Genomic DNA, 20,567 nt, shown 5'->3' with positions numbered 1-20,567 from the left:
GGCGTGTGCTATGTATGCTGCTCGGTATCCTGGATGACATCATCCAAGTGTCCGGACCGTTCGCCGGATAGTTACGTTATTTAAGGAAACAGGAAGTGTTCAGCCACATGTGAAACGTCAACGACGACCTGCAACAAATGATGATGCCCAAATAGGTGTTTTAGCTGCTGTCGCGGCTAATCCGCACATCAGTAGCTGACAAATTGCTCGAGAATCGGGAATCTCAAAAACGTTGGTGGTTGAGAATGCTACATCAACATCGATTGCAACCGCACCATGTTTATATGCACCAGGAATTGCATGGTGACGATTCTGAACATCGTGTAGAGTTCTGCAACTGGGCATAAGAGAAATTACGGGACGATGACAGATATTTTGACGCGTTCTAATTGGCGACGATGCGTCATTCGCCAACAGCGGTAACGTAACCGGCATACTATGCACTACTGGGCAACGGAAAATCCACGATAGCTGCGACAAGTGGAACATCAGAGACCTTGGCGGATTAATGCATGGTGCGGCATTATGGGAGGAAGGATAATTGGCCCCCATTTCATCGACGGCAATCTAAATGGTGCAATGTATGCTGACTCAAATGGTTCAAATGGCTCTGACCACTATGGGACTCAACTTCTGAGGTTATTAGTCCCCTAGAACGTAGAACTAGTTAAACCTAACTAACCTAAGGACAACAGACACATCCATGCCCGAGGCAGGATTCGAACCTGCGACCGTAGCGGTCTCGCGGTTCCAGACTGCAGCGCCTAGAACCGGACGGCCATTTGGGCCGGCTGTATGCTGATTTCCTACGTAATGTTCTACCGATGTCACTACAAGATGTTTCACTGCATGACAGAATGGCGATGTACTTCCAACATGATGGATGTCAGGCACGTGGTTCGCGTGCGGTTGAAGCGGTACTGAGTAGCATATTTCATGACAGGTGGACTGGCCCACAAGTTCGCCGGATCTGACGTTCGCGGATTTCTTTCTGTGGGAACCGTTGAAGGGCATTTGCCATCGTGATCCACCGACAACGCCTGACAACATGCGTCAGCGCATTGTCAATGCATGTGCGAACATTACGGAAGGCGAACTACTCGCTTTTGAGAGGAATGTCGTTACACGTATTGAAAAATGCATTGAGGTTGACGGAAGGTTATTTTGAGCATTTATTGCATTAATGTGGCGTTTACAGGTAATTACGCTGTTACAGCATGAGTTCTCAGAAATGATAAGTTCACAAAGGTATACGTATCACATTGGAACAACTGAAATAAAATGTTCAAACGTACCTACGTTCTGTATTCTAATTTAAAAAACATACCTGTTACCAACCGTTCGTTTAAAATTGTGAGCCATATGTCTGTGACTATTACAGCGCCTTCTGTTTCAAAGCGAAAAAATGGTCGAACTAAAACATATTTCCTTACGTACTACACAAATATGTAATAAAAATCGGTGTTCTTACTAAAAAAAAAAAAAAAAAAAAAACGGCAGCGCCATCTAGCGGGCCAAACATAGCGCCATGTGGTTTCCCCCTTCAAGCTAGACAAGTTTCATTCTTTGTAGCTTTTTCGTTTGACGTTTTTTTCGTGAGATATTTGCCCCGGTCACGATCAATGGGTCATCCGGCCGACGTCCTTCACCTAATGAGCGACAGCAGCGACGTTTTCGTACAGTTTTCAGTGCTAACAGACAAGCAACACTGCTTTATATAACCACTGAAATCAATGTGACATAAGACGAATGTATCTGTTAAAATAGTGAGGCGAAATTAATGTGTTACGGCAGCAGATGACTGAGTCATGTGCTACCGTAATCATCTCATAGACTGTAGCACGTATTCTAGGCTCGTAATCATAGCGGTTGGAGCCTAGAGGACTGGAAAACTATGGCCTGGTGACATGTGAGTCTTGATTTCATTTGGTAAGCGTTGATGGTACGGTTAGAGTGTGGCACAGTCCCCACGACGCCATGAACCCATATCTTCAACAACGCACTGTGTATGCTGGTGGCGGCTCCATAAGGTGCGGGATGGAATAGGTCCTCTGGTCCAACTGAATTGGTTAGTGACTGGAAACGGTTATTTTCAGCAACTTGGACACCATCTGCAGCCATTAATAAACTTCATGGTCCAAAACAACAATGGAATTTTTGTGGATGACATTGCGCCATATTACTTGGCCAGACTTGTTCGCGACTGCGTTGAAGAAGATTTTGGACAGTTCGCCGCCCAAACCGCCCAACATCAATCTCATCGAATATTTATGGGACATAATCGAGAGGTCAGTTCGTGCTAAAATCTTGTACTGGCCACACTTTTGCAATTATGGACTATTGCAGGGACAGCATAACTCAATATTTCTGCAGGGGACTTCCAACGATTTGTTGAGTCCATGCCACGTGGCACTGCTGCACTACGTTTGGCAAAAAGACACCCTACACGGTTTTAGGAGTTATGTCCCGACTCTTGTCACCTCAGTGTAAATAATAATTATAACTCTGCAACCAACACTGTTTACTCGTCGTATTTTACTGGATGCTGTGCCATCCCTGCTATGAGTTGAGAAAGTTTTGTGACTTAAAGTTAGCGTAAATAATTTTTGCGATGTCACTGAAAATATAGACTGGAATGGGTTAAGCACGAAATTCAGCCAATAATTTTTAATATATCGCAAGCTCCGTAATAAACAATAGATGTCTGGAGATTTTCGTTCCCTTTACGTTCCATTCAAAAACAGGAGTGATGAATGTACTACAGCAGTTTCCTATAAAATAAAAAATAAAGAAATATGAAAATAAGAAATAAAAATACAAAGAAAATAAAAGATAAAGAAAATATTGTGTGACCCATGAACGATGGGTAGCTTTATTCTCCAGTTTGGTCGTATTAATCATTTAAGTTTTTTAATAAACCGGTCAAGACATATTAAATACGTTATTTCTAACTGCGAAAATTTGCGAGCAGTCACACACGTCAGAAAGACACTCCGTTCACGACTGCAGACACGCAGTGAACAGTTTAGTGTTACGAGATTCAGTGTAGCAATAATCATCAGAAGATATTCCGGAGGGCGGAAGAAATCAGACTGAAGCGGTAACATCCATAACATCTATCTTGTCAGGAAGTAACTGCTGTGTTTGAAATCACTCACACAAGGAATTAAACCTGCAGTCGATGATGTCATTGCATCGTGTTGTTTTAAGGGAACTCGGGGCGAGTGTAATTCGGTTATTCAGGACTAAAGGAACGCTAATAACCAGAGTAATCCTTTCGGTAAATAAAAGACAGAAATATGTGAAGAATAAAGATATAGCCAAACAACAAAACGATAATTTGAAGACGAAAAATTATGTTCGCGCTTAAGATTCTAATTTCTGTCCTTGTCCCATAAATGGGATTGACGTCGACCACACGGAAGCGCCTTGTATTCGACTCAAAGGCTTGTTGGTTTTTACATTAAAAATGGTTTGTCTCTTCTCGAAAAGGGGTGGCTCAGAGCAGGTATGCACATTTTGTACGGTTATCCATGCACTTTCGTTTGCTTCATGTCGAGCGCATGTCGTACTCGAGACACATGCGTGAAAAGACAGTGGAACGATCTGTAGTTGAAAACTAGTTTTCGCAGAAAAAATTTATTCTACAAAACGATTCTACATTGACGAAAAGTATAAGTGCGTGCAGTGAAGAGTATAAATCGGACCGGAAGAGTTTTATGGAATGCAGGACAATAACTGCAGTTGGCATCATCTGTCGGAGGAGTTCTAAACCAACGCGCACCTATCAGGATGCAGGTCTAACTATGTTAAACTTAGTTTTAATAGCAAACCATGATATTTTGTTGTAGACGAATCAGAACATAATAAAACACAATAAAGAGAAAGTTACAGAAGGAACTGTTAAACTAACAATTTTTTTTCACATATTTATAAAGTAGTTATCTGAAATTGACTCGCCCTTAATTTTGATAAAACACATGATTTAGTCTTTCACAGCGAATAGTGATACCAACAACTCATGAAGCACATGGACAGGAGTCAATAAGGAGGGTGGAATCTTCCGAAATTTTGTTTTTACATATTGATGAAAACTTGAACTGCAAGTATCTTGTTACTCAGCTGTCCAAGTAATTAAGTTCAGGTGCTGTAGTTCTTCACGTGATTGCCACTTTCCTCTCCTGAGCTTTAGTCCTCCGGGACGCAGGGCGGCCGTGTTATTACTGATGTGACAATGCTGGTTGCTCACGGAGGCCGGATGCCCTTCCTGCCGCGTTCCCGAACCCCCAGGACGAAATTAGTGTACCCCAACTGTGTGCGTCAAGTGTAAGTCATGAAGAAGTGCTAACGTTTCCAAATGTTTGTGAGCCGTGTAACTGAGGCGGAACGTGGAGTCTAAGCCGGTATTCACCTAGCGGGATGTGGAAAACCGCCTAAAAACCACATCGATTCGGGCCATCAGACTGGCCCTCGTCGTGAATCCGCCGGGCGAATCCGATCCGGGGCCGGCGCGCCTCCAGAGTCCAGGAAGCAGCCCCTTAGCCCTCTTGGCTACCCTCGCGGATCCTTCGTGTTATTGCCACTATTGGGAGCAATTGATTAAACATCCTAGTATATTTTGCTTATTTCCACTGAATAACGCGTAAAGGAATACTTTTGTGGTGTAATCCATCGCTTAGAAAGTACTGATTGCATAAAAGCAAGCAATAAGGATAATATGTGGTCTTCTGCGCACTTTTTTAAAGAGTTTGGCATTTAATGCGTGTGAAATTTACAAGGAACTTTCGACCGTGACACTGCTCATCGTCCGGCTTGGAGATACGTATTGAGTCGCTATGGAGAGGTGTCAGACAGCCATTTTATCCTCTCCAGAGAGAAGCTGTCATACAGCCATTCCAGTTTGACGTGCTGGGTACTGGCACTGGGACATCCGAGGTAGTTCCGCTCATTTTCTACGGTGAACACATCTGGGCGTTCTGCTGGCCACTGCCATACCTCAGCAGCACGCTAACAGTTCACAGAGACGCGAGTCGTCTGTGGACGAGCATTGTCGTGTTGGAAAATGACATGACGATACGGTCGTGTGAGATTTAGATCTACCTCTAAATGAATACTCTCCAAGTCACACTTATATGCTTCGCAGAGGGTTCATTGAAACACTTTCACAGTAATTATCTATTATTCCAATCTCGAAGAGAGCAAGGAAAAAACGAACACTTATATCTTCCTGTGCGCGCTCTGATTTCCCTTAATTTATTACGATGTTCGTTTCTTCCTATGTAGTTCGGCGTGCGTCAGCAATATATTCTCGGAGGAGAAAGTTGTTGATTGAAATTTAGTGATATGTTTCCGCCGCAACGAGAAACGCCTTTCCTTAATGATGTCCACCCCAAATCCTGTATCGCGTCAGTGACACTCTCTCCCTATTTCGCGATAATGCAAAACGTGCTGCCCTTCTTTGAACTTTCTCGAGGTACTCTGTCGATCCTATCTGGTAAGGATCCCACACGGTGAACCAGTACTCCAAAAAAGGATGGACAAGCGTATTGTAGGCAGTGTCTTTAGTAGATCTGTTACGTTTCCTGTGTGTCTTGCAATAAAAGGCGATCTTTGGTTTGCGTTCCCCACAACATTTTCTATGTATTCTTTCCAATTTAAGTTGTTGGTAATTGTAATTCCTAGGTATTTAGTTGAGTTTATCGCTTTTAGATTTGACTGATTTATCGTGTAAGCGAAGTTCAACGGATTCCTTTCAGCAGTCACGAGGCTGATCTCACACGTTTCCTTATTTACGATCATTTACCAATTTTCGCACCATGCAGATATCTTTTCTAAATCGTTTTGCAATTTGCTTTGATCTGATGGCTTTGCTAGTCAATAAGTTACAGCTGAAAACAACGTAAGAAGACTGCTCAGATTGTCTCCTAACTCGATTATGTAGGTAAGAAGCAGCAGAGCACCTATATCACTACCTTGGGGAACACCAGAAATCACTTACGTTTTACTCGGTAACATTTTGTCAATTATTACGATCTGTGACCTCTCTGACACGAAATTACGAATCCATTCATATAACTTGAGACGATATTCCACAAGCTTGCAATTTCACCAGAAGCCGCTTGTGTGGTACAGGGTCAAAGGCCTTCCGGTAATCCAGAGATACGTAAACAATTGGAAATCTATTGTAAATAGCCTTCAACACTTCATGCGAATAAAGAGCTAGTTGTGTTTCACAAGAACGATGTTTTCTAAACCCATGTTGACTGTGTGTGAATAGACAGTTCTCTTTGAGTTAATTCCTAATGTTCGAACACAATATACGTTCCAAAATCTTCCTGCATATTGACGTTAATGATATAGGCCTGTAATTTAGTGGACTATTAAAAAAAAAAGTTCAAATGTGTGTGAAATCTTATGGGACTTAACTGCTTATGTCATCAGTCCCTAAGCTTACACACTATTTAATCTAAATTATCCTAAGGACAAACATACACACCCATGCTCGAGGGAGGACTCGAAACTCCGCCGGGATCAGCCGCACAGTCCATGACTGCCGCGCTCTAGACCGATCGGCTATTCCCGGCAGTGGATTATTCCTACTACCATTCTTGAATGTTGGTGTGAACTGTGCAACTATACAGTCTTTGGGTACGGATCTTTCGTCAAGCGAGCGGTTGGATACGACTATTAATTTGGAGCTATTGCGGCAGTTGGCAGACAGCCTAGACCGGAAGACTTACTTCTGGTAAGTGATTTAAGATGCTTCACTACTTCGAGGATATCAACATCTACGTTACTCGTGTTGGCAGATGTCATACTTGTGGACGTCGGATGTCCGTGAAGTACGTTATGTATTCAGAGTTCTCGGAATCACTACCTGTCGTGACCTGAAGTCATACGTGACATCTCCCCGCCTCGTGACACCAGGAGAAATACAGCTGTGCCTCTGGAAAACATGGCAAGAATGGAACCTCTAACCAGACTGCCATCTTACTCCCACCACAATGGCCATCCCAGGACGTGCAGCAATACTGTTCGTACCTGAACTCAGTGCTTCACCATTCATCGGCATTCCATGCTTCCCGGTAAAGGCACCAGTCCAAACACAGCTGTCCAGTTTGTGGTGCTAAGGTCAGCCTATGCATGGGACGATTATTGCCTAGTACAGCTGCTGATGGTGAAGTCTCCAACCAATGTTGTGGGATCAGCTTGATCTGGCTGATACTGGAAATGGGACGGAATTGACATCCGAGGTGGCGCAAGAATATCTTCTACAGGGTGCAGATCTGGGGATATTCCTGGTCACTGCAGTATCTCAGCATCACGCAGACAGTTCACAGAGTCGCATGCAATCTGTGGTCGAGCATTGTCATGTTGAAAAATCGCATCACGATACTGCCGTTGCAACTCTAATACCGCAGACGTCATGTCGATATCCGACCGTGGCTTCTTGGTGTTTCAGAGGTAGTGCACGTGAACGCTAATTAAATTCGTCATAAGCAACATAACACAATTTTAAAACAGGTGTCCGCACCTAAAGTTTAGCGAGTAGGAGAGAAAAGTAACGGAGGGTGCACGATTCAGAAACATGTAGACGATCTGCATGTAGCCGTCCACTGAATCTTATCAAGTATATATAACGTGTAATCGGACTCTTTCTGCATCCATTTAGTAAAACAGCGAAGGCAAGGGTCTGTGGGTCATACCAGTTCAAAATGGCTCAAATGGCTCTGAGCACTGTGGGACTTAACTGCTGAGGTCATCAGTCCCCTAGAGCTTAGAACTACTTAAACCTAACTAACCTTAGGACATCACACACATCCATGCCCGAGGCAGGATGGCAGGATTCGAGTCGGCGACCGTAGCGGTCACGCGGATCCAGACAGCAGCGCCTAGAACCGCTTGGCCACTCCGGCCGGCGTCATACAGGTAAGTAACTAACTAGGAAGAAGTGTGTCTTGCATGTGTAGAAAGGCAGACATAGTACGGGTGGTACTGTGTCAGATGGATTACAAACCTATTGACGGTAAGGCTTCGTTGGATAGCAGTTGTGCAATTAAACGGATACAGATAAGGCTTTGGAAAAATAGAAGGAAAACAGGAGATGGCATAAGCAGGTAGATCTAAATACTAAAAATCTAGGCTATTTCACGCACGTAAACCACTGACCACAAAAATGTTGTGACGAATAGAAAGTGAAGTTCAGTTTTCTCTGTTAAAAGTAAAACATAAAGAACGAAAGATTCGCGCTCTAAAGCTAGGCTTCGAGCGTACACCTTCTGCTACTTCATAAACACTTTCAATAAGTAATATAAGAAATACATCGATCTTTCAGAATGAGATTTTCACTTTGCAGCGGAGTGCGCGCTGATATGAGACTCTCTGGCAGATTAAAACTGTGTGCTGGACCGAGACTCGAACTCTGGACCTTTGCCTTTCGCGGGAAAGGTTCGCAGGAAAGCTTATGGAAAGTTTGGAAGGTACGAGACGAGGTACTGGCGGAAGTAAAGCTGTGAGGGCGGGCGTGAGTCGTGCAAAGTTGGTAGAGCACTTGCCCGCGAAAGGCAAAGGTCCCAAGTTCGAATCTCGGTCCGGCATACAGTTTTAATCTGCCAGGAAGTTTTAAATGGAAATTGCAGATGAGAAGGAACGAGTGACAATCAAGAGGTTTGCGTACTACGTAACCAACGACTTAAAGAAAAAAAGAATAAAGAACGGAATAGCAGTAATGTGCTTGAATGATTACGTTTTCATAGACATCACGTGTGTAATGGAATGAAGACAATTGTAATTTGTGCCGGACCGGAAATAGAACACGGATTGTTTGCTTATCACGAGCGGCCGCCTTACCTTTAGGCTACCTGACCACGCTTCTCGCACCGTCCTAAACTTCAATATGTCGTCAGTCACGTATGTACAAGCTGTACATTATGTATATTCCCGTGCAGACGAGGCTTTTAGTTGAAAGTCACAAGCCCGGTGTCTGCGGATAAATCCGATACTGCATTGCTTGTGTTGTTATAAAATTGCAATGCAGTGTTCGTTAGGACACGCATACACTCATGCACATATGTCAGAAGGAACGCTACATCATACTTCTAAATAACACAGGTTCTACAATATCGATTCTTATTTTGTCTGGGAAGCAAGATTACACAGTACAGTTGGGGAATGGAGGGAAATGGTGAAGCGGAAGTAAACTTTTCTTAGCAAAACAGTTCAGCTGCTGTCTCTTATTATATTGGCAAAATTTGGGAACTTGTGGTGATGAGACCAAACTGACGAGGTGACCAGTCCCTAGCTTTACACACTACCTACTCAAACTTAAACTAAAGGACAACAAACAGACGCCCATATTATATTGGGATTGTGGAAGGATTTACTGATAGTGTGCATCTCGACAAACTGTTGTGTGAAAACTAAGGTGAACCGTAGGAATAACTCAGAATGAAGTAACGAGATGATCCGTGACGCAACAAAGGACGTTGAAGAGTGAATGAAACGTCTGTATTAAAGAGGCACTGCAAAGCACATACCGTCCATAATTATAATAGAACCATCACCAGTGAAGGGCGAAGCCTCAACAAATCATCAACCATTGGATCGAGTAAGAGCTGAAAGTAACCGATCAATAAGTTATCAAATTCGTAGGGCAGGGAAAACACACATATATACAGAAGGTTATGGAGGATGTAGGGCAGAGAGAAGGAACATTAGTGTTTAACGACATCGGGGTGGTTAGATACAGAGTACAAACTCGGAATGTGGGGAAGGAAATCGACCGTGCCCTTTCAAAGGAACCATCTCGGAATCGGCCACTAGCTATTTTGGGAAATAACGGACAACCTAAATCTGGATACCCTGACGTGGATTTGAACCGCCGTCCTCCCGAATGCGAGTCCACTGTGCCAGTCACTGCGCCACCTCGCTCGGTAATAGGCAGATGTTTGGATGTAACAACAAACAAGATGCAGGATGAGCTGGACGACAGCAACAAGGCTGTCGGAAGCGTCAGAGGGAAAAACTGTAATTGTGGAGAGGTAAGATAACGAACAAGGGAGCAAATGTTACGTTTGGCAAGGTGTGAACTCATCTACAGTTCGTTAATACTGGTATTTAAAAGGTAGCCGCCTCAACATAAGGCCATCTTATCTCCGAAGGAAAGGGTAAAGCCATAGAACTATTGGAATAATCGTGTCAGACGTACGTTTGTGGCTCAAAGGTCGCCAGTCCATCAAAGCTCAATCCTTTCATCACATTTTACTGTTTAATGTTCCAAAAAACCGTCCAGTGTAGGACATAATGGTTTACGAATCTACGTTTGCTGACTGCGAATTTGATCTTACAAACATACGAAAATTCAAAGATAGCGTGATGTAGTATCAAATGTTATCTAGATATTTATACGTAAATAAATATTTCATTAACCTCTTCTCATGTTAGGGACTGTCTAAATTACGTTGTTCATGTATTTCTACTAATCTCCCGATGTGCCTTGTTGAAGTAAGGTGGTAAGCAGCACCCGTAATTGGAGAGTTCTTGGTATAGGTGCCCATAGATTCCCATTTGTTCGGTATCCATAAGATTTTTGTGAATTCATATTTACTGGCCCTTAAAAATAGCACTATGTGACCTACTGTGGTGATAAAAGGTTTAGTAACTGTCCTTTAAGAACAGATATCATATGTCACAAACAATGGAAGATGACAACTCCCTTCTTTGGCGAACGTTTCGAACGGTATGGTATCAGTCTATCCAGTGTTCGTTTAAAGTCATTTCCACACAAGTAAAAGCAGCAGTAACTGTTTCAAAGTTCGTATAGTTACCTAGAGTGGAATTACACATAATAATAAGGAAATGAGCCTTTACAGTGTGAATTAAATTAACTGCTATGCGTTTGCTTCGCTCAACAAACGAGGTGAAAACGTCGCCTGAATGTTCAACAAAGGGGTGTGGACTGCATGTTCGTAAACGAGGATATGTGAAGAACTGGGAGAACAAAACGATTTGATTGCAGCATTCAGAGAAACTGTCCTCAGATAATTGGCTAAAACGCATTATAGAGCGGTAGCGACATGGTAGAATAGCGGCAGTTTACTTAAAATACAGCGTATCTGATGCCCATATTGCACACCCAACAAGCCCTCACCATTCAGCGATAGTCCCTACATAGGGAAGTCAAATGTAGGTTTCCAATATACCAAAAAATAAACAATATGTCCGAAGACCATGGATGAATGCATCTAACAGACAAATAAAAATGGAGAATAACTGAGACTACCAAATTTGAAATTGTACCATAAATTAGTTTTCCATCTTCAACGGAATAAAAGCACGAAATTGCTAGAACTTATGTCCTGCAAGATTCCTCTCTGAGGTCGGGGTGTGCGATTAGCTCGTCGAAATAACATATATCTTAATCACAAAGGTAATGCGACTGGGGCAGATCTATGTATAAATACTTCTCCCCTATGTTGATAATATATGTCTCCCATGTATCTGATACAGCCGAAGCAGAAAGTTTGTGTTTCGTTTAGTTTTGGTTTTTTACACATCTACTTTTTTACTTTGCTGTGGCGACGATTAGTTTATGCACATTCCGATTTTGCCAGAAGATGCGTAAGTGGACTGATTTTATTTAATGTGCGTTCACAATAAATATTTCTAAACCATGAGACATGTCGTCTGACAGAGCACAATGTTCGTATTTTGCTTATTCTTGATAGCACAAGTGATGTGTTTTGCTCTATTATGGAGACTTTGTTTATGAAGCATATCTTGATTTTTTCGATGAGCAGCTGACCGAAGTGATTGCTTGTTACTCATCACATGAAAATGAATGGCAGCGCACAGATTCGACAGGAATCACGAACACACTACTATTAGTAAGTTGTGGTGCTTGCGTTCCGCCAGACAATGTTGTCCGTTTCAAGACTCACCGTCTGTGGCGACCCCCATGACCGTGGCCCACAGCAGGAAACTCCAGGCTCGTCTCCCCTTCATTTCAACCGCCGCTTTAAGAAAGTCACAGGTCTTTCTCCACTGCACTGGTGATGAACATCAAACGAAGACACTCGGTCAGGGCGTCGAGGTAACCAAGCGTTAACACTAGGTTCCCATCAACCGACAGTCCACAAGTCTTATATCTGAGGTGCTGTGTAAGTTAATTATAAGCGACTAATTTATCCTCGTAAAGGTGTATCAGCAGCTTTGCTGGAAACTAAAGACACATACTCTGTAAACTATTTTGCGAAGGTTCATTAAACTATAGAAATACTGCAAGGTCCTTTTAGGGTAGTCTGTATCCCAATTTTCAAGTTATTTTTCATTTTTTTCTCGATGTATCCTCGTATGTAACGGCAAGGAGTGAATGACTGAAAAACATTCGGTAACTATCGAAGATGTATTGTGATAAGATGGAGACACTTTGCCGATATTTGGGTATTGTTGCTGAGACAGCACTCCTCTATGCAAAGCAACAAGTGTTTGTGATGGCACGGAGGAACTGCAGGACTAGAAAAAAATAATCGCTATACCGGTGCTGGGTAGGAGTCACTCAGTCGTTTAGCACGAAAAGAGAGTTTGCTACCGAGCAAAATAAGAAAATACAGAACACACGTCAAACTTCAGACACTGTGCCAAAATCGGACGTCGCTGGAGTGGCAGTTCCGTATACAAAGCAACAAGTGTTGCTGAAATATAGAAGAAATTGCGGGAAACGCGGCGGAAGGTTCGCAGAGAGCCTGGGCCTCTACCTCGTGTCCTACTGCCGTTCACTGTAGTAGCGGACGGGGAACTCGACTGCCCCTTTCCACTGAGTGACCTGCTCTACATCCGCGTTTGCACCTGCGCGGGGCTGTCACGGGAGCACAGCGACAGGGGCGTCCGTTACGGTGGTAGCACTGCGCGCAGTCGCGGCTGCGGTGCCGGCGGTCCCCTCGCGTCAGGCGCGGACCGCAAGACTAGAGCCGCCTGTTCTGCATCCGACGCGCGTCGCGTCGCCTGCGGCCAGCTCCGCCGGTGGGATGGGGGAAGCGCGCCGCGCCCGGCCGTTCTGCGCACGCGCGGGCCGCCTGCCGCACGCGCCACGCGCTCCGGATGACGTAGCGTGCGTGTCGCGTCAACCCGCAGGCGCGCGCGCTGTTGCGGCGCAAATTTCGCGTTGGCGACTCCACCCTTTCTCTCTCTCTCTCTCTCTCCCTCTCTCTCTCTTTCTCCCTCTATTTCTCCCTCTGTCTCGTTTTCCTCTCTTTTCACTGTGAAACCAGGTACACGGCCCGCGGCTGATGCACGAATGTAGCGAAAAAACGAAGAAGAGCCCTTAGTCTTTATTTTTATTAAAAAAAAATACAGGAACACGCGCAGACCTGGTCTGGGAGAGAATCGAGCAGCGGTTGAAAAGGGTTTTACGAAGAACACGGCGCCACTACCCCAAGCGCTCGTTTTAATTAAAAGGATAGCCGGTGTTCCTTTAGATTAGACCGCGTGAGTGCCGAGGGGCGCCACTGTCGCTTGCGTGCAAAAGCGTTCATCGGAACTATCGTAGACAGCTCTCCAAGACGCGTGTCGACCTGAAGGAAAGCTCTCTCGTCGATTTCTCCCTTCCTTGACCACTAACTAGAAGTGTGTTCAAGTACGTTCCCTTCGTAGCGGGCAGGCCTCTGGAAAGGCACTCAGAGAGGTTTCACTAAGCGGATCGGCATTAAAATTCCATTCCCTGTGAAATTCAGTTTTTTTTCACCATAAAGGTACCGCGCAACATGTGTGCTTCTGACAAATTTTCATTTCGTTTTGTTTCTCTTTCGAAGCCGAAGAGGCGTGTTAAAATGCAGTGCTCATTCAGAGAGGTATATTTAGATATTCGTTGTGAATTAAATAAGCATTTAAATTTATATTTGGAGAATTTAGGAGATTTACTGACATTCGTCTGTGACTGAAGAGCCAAAGGTCAAATGCATACAGAATGACAAACCCTTGAAAGAGCGCATGGGTGTACGTAATATTCGTGCTTTATCACAGTCCCAGGAGATGCCGAAATATATGAAATAAGTATAGCCCTTTTTTCGCTTCATTCTGAAATGTGACACATTCCAAACCCCTACTGCTATATAAAGACAAGTGGTTTTTAACGTTGTTGCCAAAAATACTGAAAAGTTGTCGGCCCTTGTGGACGAGCGTATTTTGGCGCTTCACTTCGGAACCGCGCTGCTGCTACGGTCCCAGGTTCGAGTCCTGTCTCGGGCATGGATGTGTGTCATGTCCTTTGGTTAATTAGGTTTAACTACGAAGTCTAGGGGACTAATAACCACAGATATTAAGTCCCATAGTGCTCAGAGCCATTTGAATTTGAACTGAAAAGTTATTGGCGTGTTTATTTTATTTTTACACAATACACTAATAAACAAATTGGACAGACATAATATATTCTTATCTAAGATATTTATGACACATAAATACACATAACAGGGAAGAGCTGTTAGCAAAAATTTCCCGAAGATCTTGACCGACTTACATCAAATTTCACGCAGTGTTCTAATACACATTCAGATGCACAGAGTCTACATATTTTATTTTAACAAACAATGTACAGGTTGTGACGAGACACAAACTGCGGGAGAGCTAATGCCATATTCTGCCGTGCTGTGGAACTGTGCGTTTTCATCTTCTTTCTCGCAGTCCTTTTTACCTACGGCAGGACGGCGTTTAAGCCATTACAAAAATTGTTTCTCCAAAATGTATTCCTTCTTATTATATATCTGTATTTATTCATTTATTTAGTCTCATGTTACATATACTTTTAAACAAAAGTGGTATACACAAAAATGTGTGGTTTTTTACTCTTCCTCGCTGTCGCTTTCGACAGAAAACAGGAAAACTTGTCTTTATGGCTTATTCGCATATGATTAGAACACTAGTAAGGAATCTGAATCGTCCGGAACTGTATAATGCTACCCGCTTACAGATTTACACTATGCGAAATACTATTATTGAAGCTGTCATCCTCACAGAAACAACAACAACAACAACAAAAAGTGGCTTTAAGCACTGTACTTATTTAGTAACTGCGAAGCACCGCCTGGTTAGCCAGTACAATATGACCTTTGTTTTTTTGCCCTTGCATCCCTCCGTTTATGACGTTGATCATAATTCTGTGAGTTTGAGACTGGGTGGACACGTGAGTGAAAGATGGCTCTAGTAGCTGTTTGATTTACTCACATAAATGTGCAAATGAGTGTCAGCAGCTGTCTTTCACTCACATTAATTAGTTAATAAATACTCAGATCACTTCTTATTTGTCCTTATGTCTCATGAACTGAATGTGCAGTGCATATTTACGTTACACAGTCACCAGCTTCCTTTTCCAATATTTCATGTGTAGACTAGCTTCCACTTAATCTCGTCTCTAGTGCCGCAGATTATCTATGATTAGTTAATATCTGTGAGCTTGTGTTTCTGAGAGCGAATGGTGGGGAAGCAGAGGTTTTCTTTAGAGATCAGTGCTGTGGGACTGTTTCGCTTAGTCTCTCCAAAGTGATCTGTTCTTTTCTTACCCACGAATCAGAGCATTTCCCACTCTCTGACACTGCAAACTTTCTCTAGAACATTGTTTTTCGACCTTTTTGAATACGCGACCCCTTTCGAAGTAAAAATATTCTGGCGACCCCCAGAGCCATAATAAAACTATGTCAGCGATTTCAAAGTCGCGACTTTTCGGTCACTTTTAGAGTACGCCAGCAAGAATGGACTTGATTCTTGTCTGCGCGCTTCGCTCTGAGCAAGCAAAAAACGGAAAAATTTCGTAAAAGAACTGTGCAGCCCTCCAAGTTTGTTACAAGTGGCAGTGGCGGAAGTGAATCAAAATCGAATAATAACAGTTTATGACGACAGTCGTCTTGCAGCTGCGTTCTCCTCCGACCGTGACCCCGTGAGCAAGGCTCCGCGACCCACAGGTTGAAAAACATTGCCCTAGAACAGCCGATCGAGATATTGCCTTGACGAATGAGAGCTGTTACCATACTTAGCAATCGCCGATTGGAACCTTCCAGACCAAAAGCCAGCAAAAAAGCGCTGTCTCTAGCATGAGTCCTCCAGTGGCCAGCTTAAATCCTAACAACCGTGTTTCCAACACTTAAATAGCAAAACCTGATCTTCCTCTGGAACACAGATTAAAATGTTTACGCGGTGGTTTGGTCAAGTGTTATTTGTGTTGCAGAATTTAATTGCACTCAGTGTCTACAACGTTCGGTTGCATTAGTATTTCATTTCGACCAGCCGATTTAGTTAATTTACGAGAGATACATGTGGACAAACACTTTGCTTTGCTCGCTATAGGGCTGGCCGTGCGTACTTAGCAGGAGTCTCTCCCATGTTTCCATGTTGTTACGTGTACGTGGCGTACCGATCCGATCTATTTTCATTTTATCTCAATAATCTTTAATTCCTTCTTGCGAAACACGTATGGTGCATAGTAACCAATGTGTGGTTGCCCACGCGAGTACAATTCCCTCATCAATCATTCTCGTTTAGATACTACGGTTAAAAAAATTAGCTAGTTTGAAAACACGATTTTTTGCGCAGCTTCATTGTCACTTGCCTATGGGAAGACTTTGTTTCGAACCTTTTCGGCTTTCCAGCCTGCCAATAAGTGCCTGCAATGGATCCTGTATAAAGCAGGCCAAGATTATTTTTCATTTATCCACGTATATGACCAATCTCCTACTCTCTCTTTAGATTCATAAGCTAATCTCTCCTTTGGAATTAGTTGCACTCCAGTAACTATTAACTTTAAGGGACTGTGACTTCATTAAGTGTAAAATGCTATGTCGTACAAAGTGGGTTGTTGAATTCAATAATAAATTAGATTTATCTATTAAATCCACTTCTAAATAATACTTCTACATAAAGTCGCTCCCTAAACAGGATTTACTCATGAAAGGAGTAATGGAAAAGGCAGTAGTTGTAAGATGGTATTATGCTCAGATTAAATCACCCCCATGTGTAGGCAGGATTGGTCAAAGGGAAAGTTTTCGTTCAAATCAGGTTTCTTTGCTTATTTCAAACCCAGATCAACCGGCAGCGATATCGTTTAAATTAGTTATCCGCAATTCTAAGAAATTACAGACCATTTACAAGGCACATGTATTTATTTCTTCATTTATCAAACTGTCGATTGCAGTCACACGACCAGACTATATCTGCACGGCACGAGAAAAAAAAAATAAAAAAATAAAAGCTCACTTAATTTGTCACTTATAATTTTAAAAATGCTAGAGAAGATAACCCCCATCACTCCTGTACATAATATAATTCTTCCTCTGACTAATATATTAAAGTAGTCTTAACTTTTACGTAATCTATTAAACTATAATGGTTAATACACTTAGGTGACAAAAGTCATGGGATACCTCATAATATCGTATCGGACGTCCTTTATCCCGGTGTAGTGCAGCACCTCAACGTGGCATGGACTCAACAGGTCGTTGGTAGTCTACTACAGAAATATCGAGCCATTCTGCCTCCATAGCTGCCCATAATTGGAGGATTTTTAGCACGAACTGACCTCTCGATTATGGCCCATAACTGCAGGACGGGATTCATTTCTGGTGACCTGAGCGAACGCATCATTCGCTCGAACTGTCCAGAATGTTCTTTAAACCATTCGCGAACAATTGTGGTCCGGTGACACGGCTCATTGTCATCCATAAAAATTTCATCACAGTGCGGGAAAATGAAGTCCGTGAATGGCTGCAAATCGTCTCCAAGTAACCGAACACAACCATTTCCAGTAAGGGAGCGCTTCAGTTGGGCCAGAGGACCCAGTCTACTCCATGTAAACACAGCTTACATCAAAGGTTCAAATGGCTCTAAGCACTATGCGACTTGACATCTGTGGTCATCAGTCCCCTAGACTGAGAACTACTTAAACCTAACCAACTTAAGGACATCACACACATCCATGCCCGAGGCAAATGTAGCAGCAGCGCAGTTCTTGACTGAAGCGCCTAGAACCGCTCTTCCTCAGCGGCCGGCTCCATAAGCTTGCAAAGTACATTGTTGAGAACAAGGGTCCCTGGGTTCATGGGGTCTGTACTACACTATAACGGTAGCATCATCTCTTACCAGCCGTAATCAGGTCTGATATGTCCAGGCCGCGGTTTTCCGGTTCTCTGGGGTCCAACCGATATGGTCACAAGCCCAGAAGAGACGCTACGAGAAAAGTCACTCGTCTGCTGCCATAGCCCATTAACGCCAGATTTTGCCGCACATTGACTTATGGGTCTGTTTTACCCAGTACTTGTAGGGAAGCAGCCTACTCATGCAGTATAAAATTAACCTCGGTCTTTCGATTGTGTGCCAGCCAGTCCACTGTAACTAGCTCTGACGTCATAAATGTTGCACAATACTTAAAAAATCCAGTAAATAACCTGAAACGTTTATAACTTGTCAGGAGTAATGCAAAATCAGTATGTGTTGAATATCAGTTCAGTAACTTTAACCATTTTCGCAATTTGGTCGTTTTTCTGTAAAAATCATTGGCGCAATAGAAAAGAGCTAGAAACTTAAAAATTTATATTCAGATTCCGTTTGCATAATAATTTAGTAGAAACAATATTCTTGGTCTCATAAATTAAAATTTTAGTTGAAATTCATGATTTTCTGTTTTTTTTTCTTAAAAATTAAGGAAGCAAGATAGATTAAGTAGGTGAATAAATAAGGCTAGGATGTTTAAATTTAAATAGAAGGGAAATTCGCTATAATCATAAAGATGTAAGAAGTTTCAACTGAATAACTATAAAACTATAGCGATAGCGTATCTCCAAAGGGCAAGTTCAGAGCTCGTCTACTGCGTGTAGTGTAATTAAATTAATTCTCTCGCACAAAATATTGGACTTAGCCACGTCAGACTTTTATTATGATTACATACCTATGTGCTGATTGCAAATTTAAATTGAGAGCTTCATTGGCCACCAGCAAAGGAAGCAATGATTTATTTAACAACTTAAAGTGGTGCATTACTAGCCCAGCGGCTAGTCGGGAGAGCCGATTTAATCAGGCATTCCCTTAGCCGCACCGCGGCTTTATATATAAGAACGCTGCGCGAGAAAGTAAGGCCCCAGTTCTCTGATCAGCGCAAGACGGGAGCCGCGTCGCGTCGGTATCATTGCTCCAAACAGCCTCGGATGCCGTAATAAGTTACTCGGGATACGCGTTACCATGAAATCATTTCGAGTGAAGTATTAATTCTGGGATGACTTTAATGGTCTATCTTCAGTTTGCGTATGTCGTATTTTCACGTGCCGCCGCGAGGCAGACATTCTACCATTATTTAGCGTGGCGTTTGATGAACATTGTCATCAAATTATGGCGAGCATTCACTTAAACATATAATTGGAACAGTTATAGTTGCATCAGCGCATTAGGCTCTGAACTGCTCTGGTAGTTGGATTGTGTGGGTTCTTTTTGGTCTGTGACTTTCAGAATAGAGTGAACATTTTAGAAAGCATCGTTTTTGATCATGAACCCCAGACAATCTCCTAATTCCTCAAAGCTATAAGCTGTAGCTATAAGTGTATTTCTCAGTTGAAGTGGGCACTAGGAATTCTAATTACAGGCTTCACGTTTTGTTATTCACTTTCTGGTTGCCAATATTGTAGGTAGAGAGCCAGTGTTGAGAATGGCAAACAGCATTAAATAAATCATAGGAACATTTTAATAATAATAATTCCATACGCCGCCCCACATATTGTGCATTGTTGGGAAAGACATTTCCACATTACATTTCATTCATTCAATTACTAAATATGCACCCACCGCCCCACATGGCGCTTGTCTGTTAGCACCGACAACATTACGCAAACACCGCTTCTCTCGCTCGTAAAGTGAAGGCCATCGGGCACAACGTTGTCAGTGGTGAGAAGTACTGCTTGGAAGTTGGTGTTCTCATTACACTTTTAACGCTATGGATGTCGCAGTATTGAATTCACTAACAATTTAAGAAATGTAATGTTCCATAGGTATTGTTCCAACTACCTTTCCGAATTCAGAGGCTGTTAATTAGGGTCGTGAGACCATAATTAGATGGAAAACATTGAAAGGGTCCTTTAGCCATCTTTCATTGGTCCGGTAGCCCATTTTCACTACCATTTCTTTTTCTTTTCCTTGTTCATCTTTTCTCATAACTCATAGTGGTGTGATTGAATGCATGTGGTTGTGTCTCACGCTACTAGAGGATGGCGTTGTCTGCTGCAGAAAGTCTGGGATAGTGATACAGATTCAGCAGCAGTTGTACAGAATAGCCAACTCTCGTAGTGGTCAAGTAGCAAAGAGGTTTGCGCTGCTGGTGAGAAGTCCACCTGCGTTCGGTTGGTGGCGGAAATGGCATCCTTGGGTTTTCCGGGCCACGCGGGGCGTGAAGGAGGCTGGAGAGGAAAAAGGGGGGCAATCTGCCGCCGCGCCGGTACGGGAAGCGTCCACAGCTGTGCTCCAGTCGAAGAAGGGTGAGTTAGACTGACCGCGGGGCACGTTGTTACTTGGCGATGGGAGAGCTGTTAGCATTTGGTCTCGCT

General features: G+C 43.0%; 1 protein-coding gene across 1 annotated transcript in view; it reads right to left on the bottom strand.

The window, feature by feature from the left end:
• LOC126278521 (uncharacterized) overlaps window positions 1-12,964 on the bottom strand; it is a 351,012-nt gene extending 338,048 nt beyond the window's left edge. The window contains exon 1 of the mRNA XM_049978688.1: window positions 11,940-12,964. Coding sequence (XP_049834645.1) covers window positions 11,940-12,003 — 64 coding nt within the window. The 5' untranslated portion in view covers window positions 12,004-12,964. The remainder of the gene's footprint in view (window positions 1-11,939) is intronic.
• Window positions 12,965-20,567: the final 7,603 nt, after the last annotated feature.

This window comes from Schistocerca gregaria, chromosome 6 (genome assembly GCF_023897955.1).
Source record: "Schistocerca gregaria isolate iqSchGreg1 chromosome 6, iqSchGreg1.2, whole genome shotgun sequence".
In the NCBI taxonomy this organism is placed as follows: Eukaryota; Metazoa; Arthropoda; class Insecta; order Orthoptera; family Acrididae; genus Schistocerca; species Schistocerca gregaria.
Note: the sequence above shows the minus strand (reverse complement) of the source record. Positions and strands in the feature narration are given on the sequence as shown.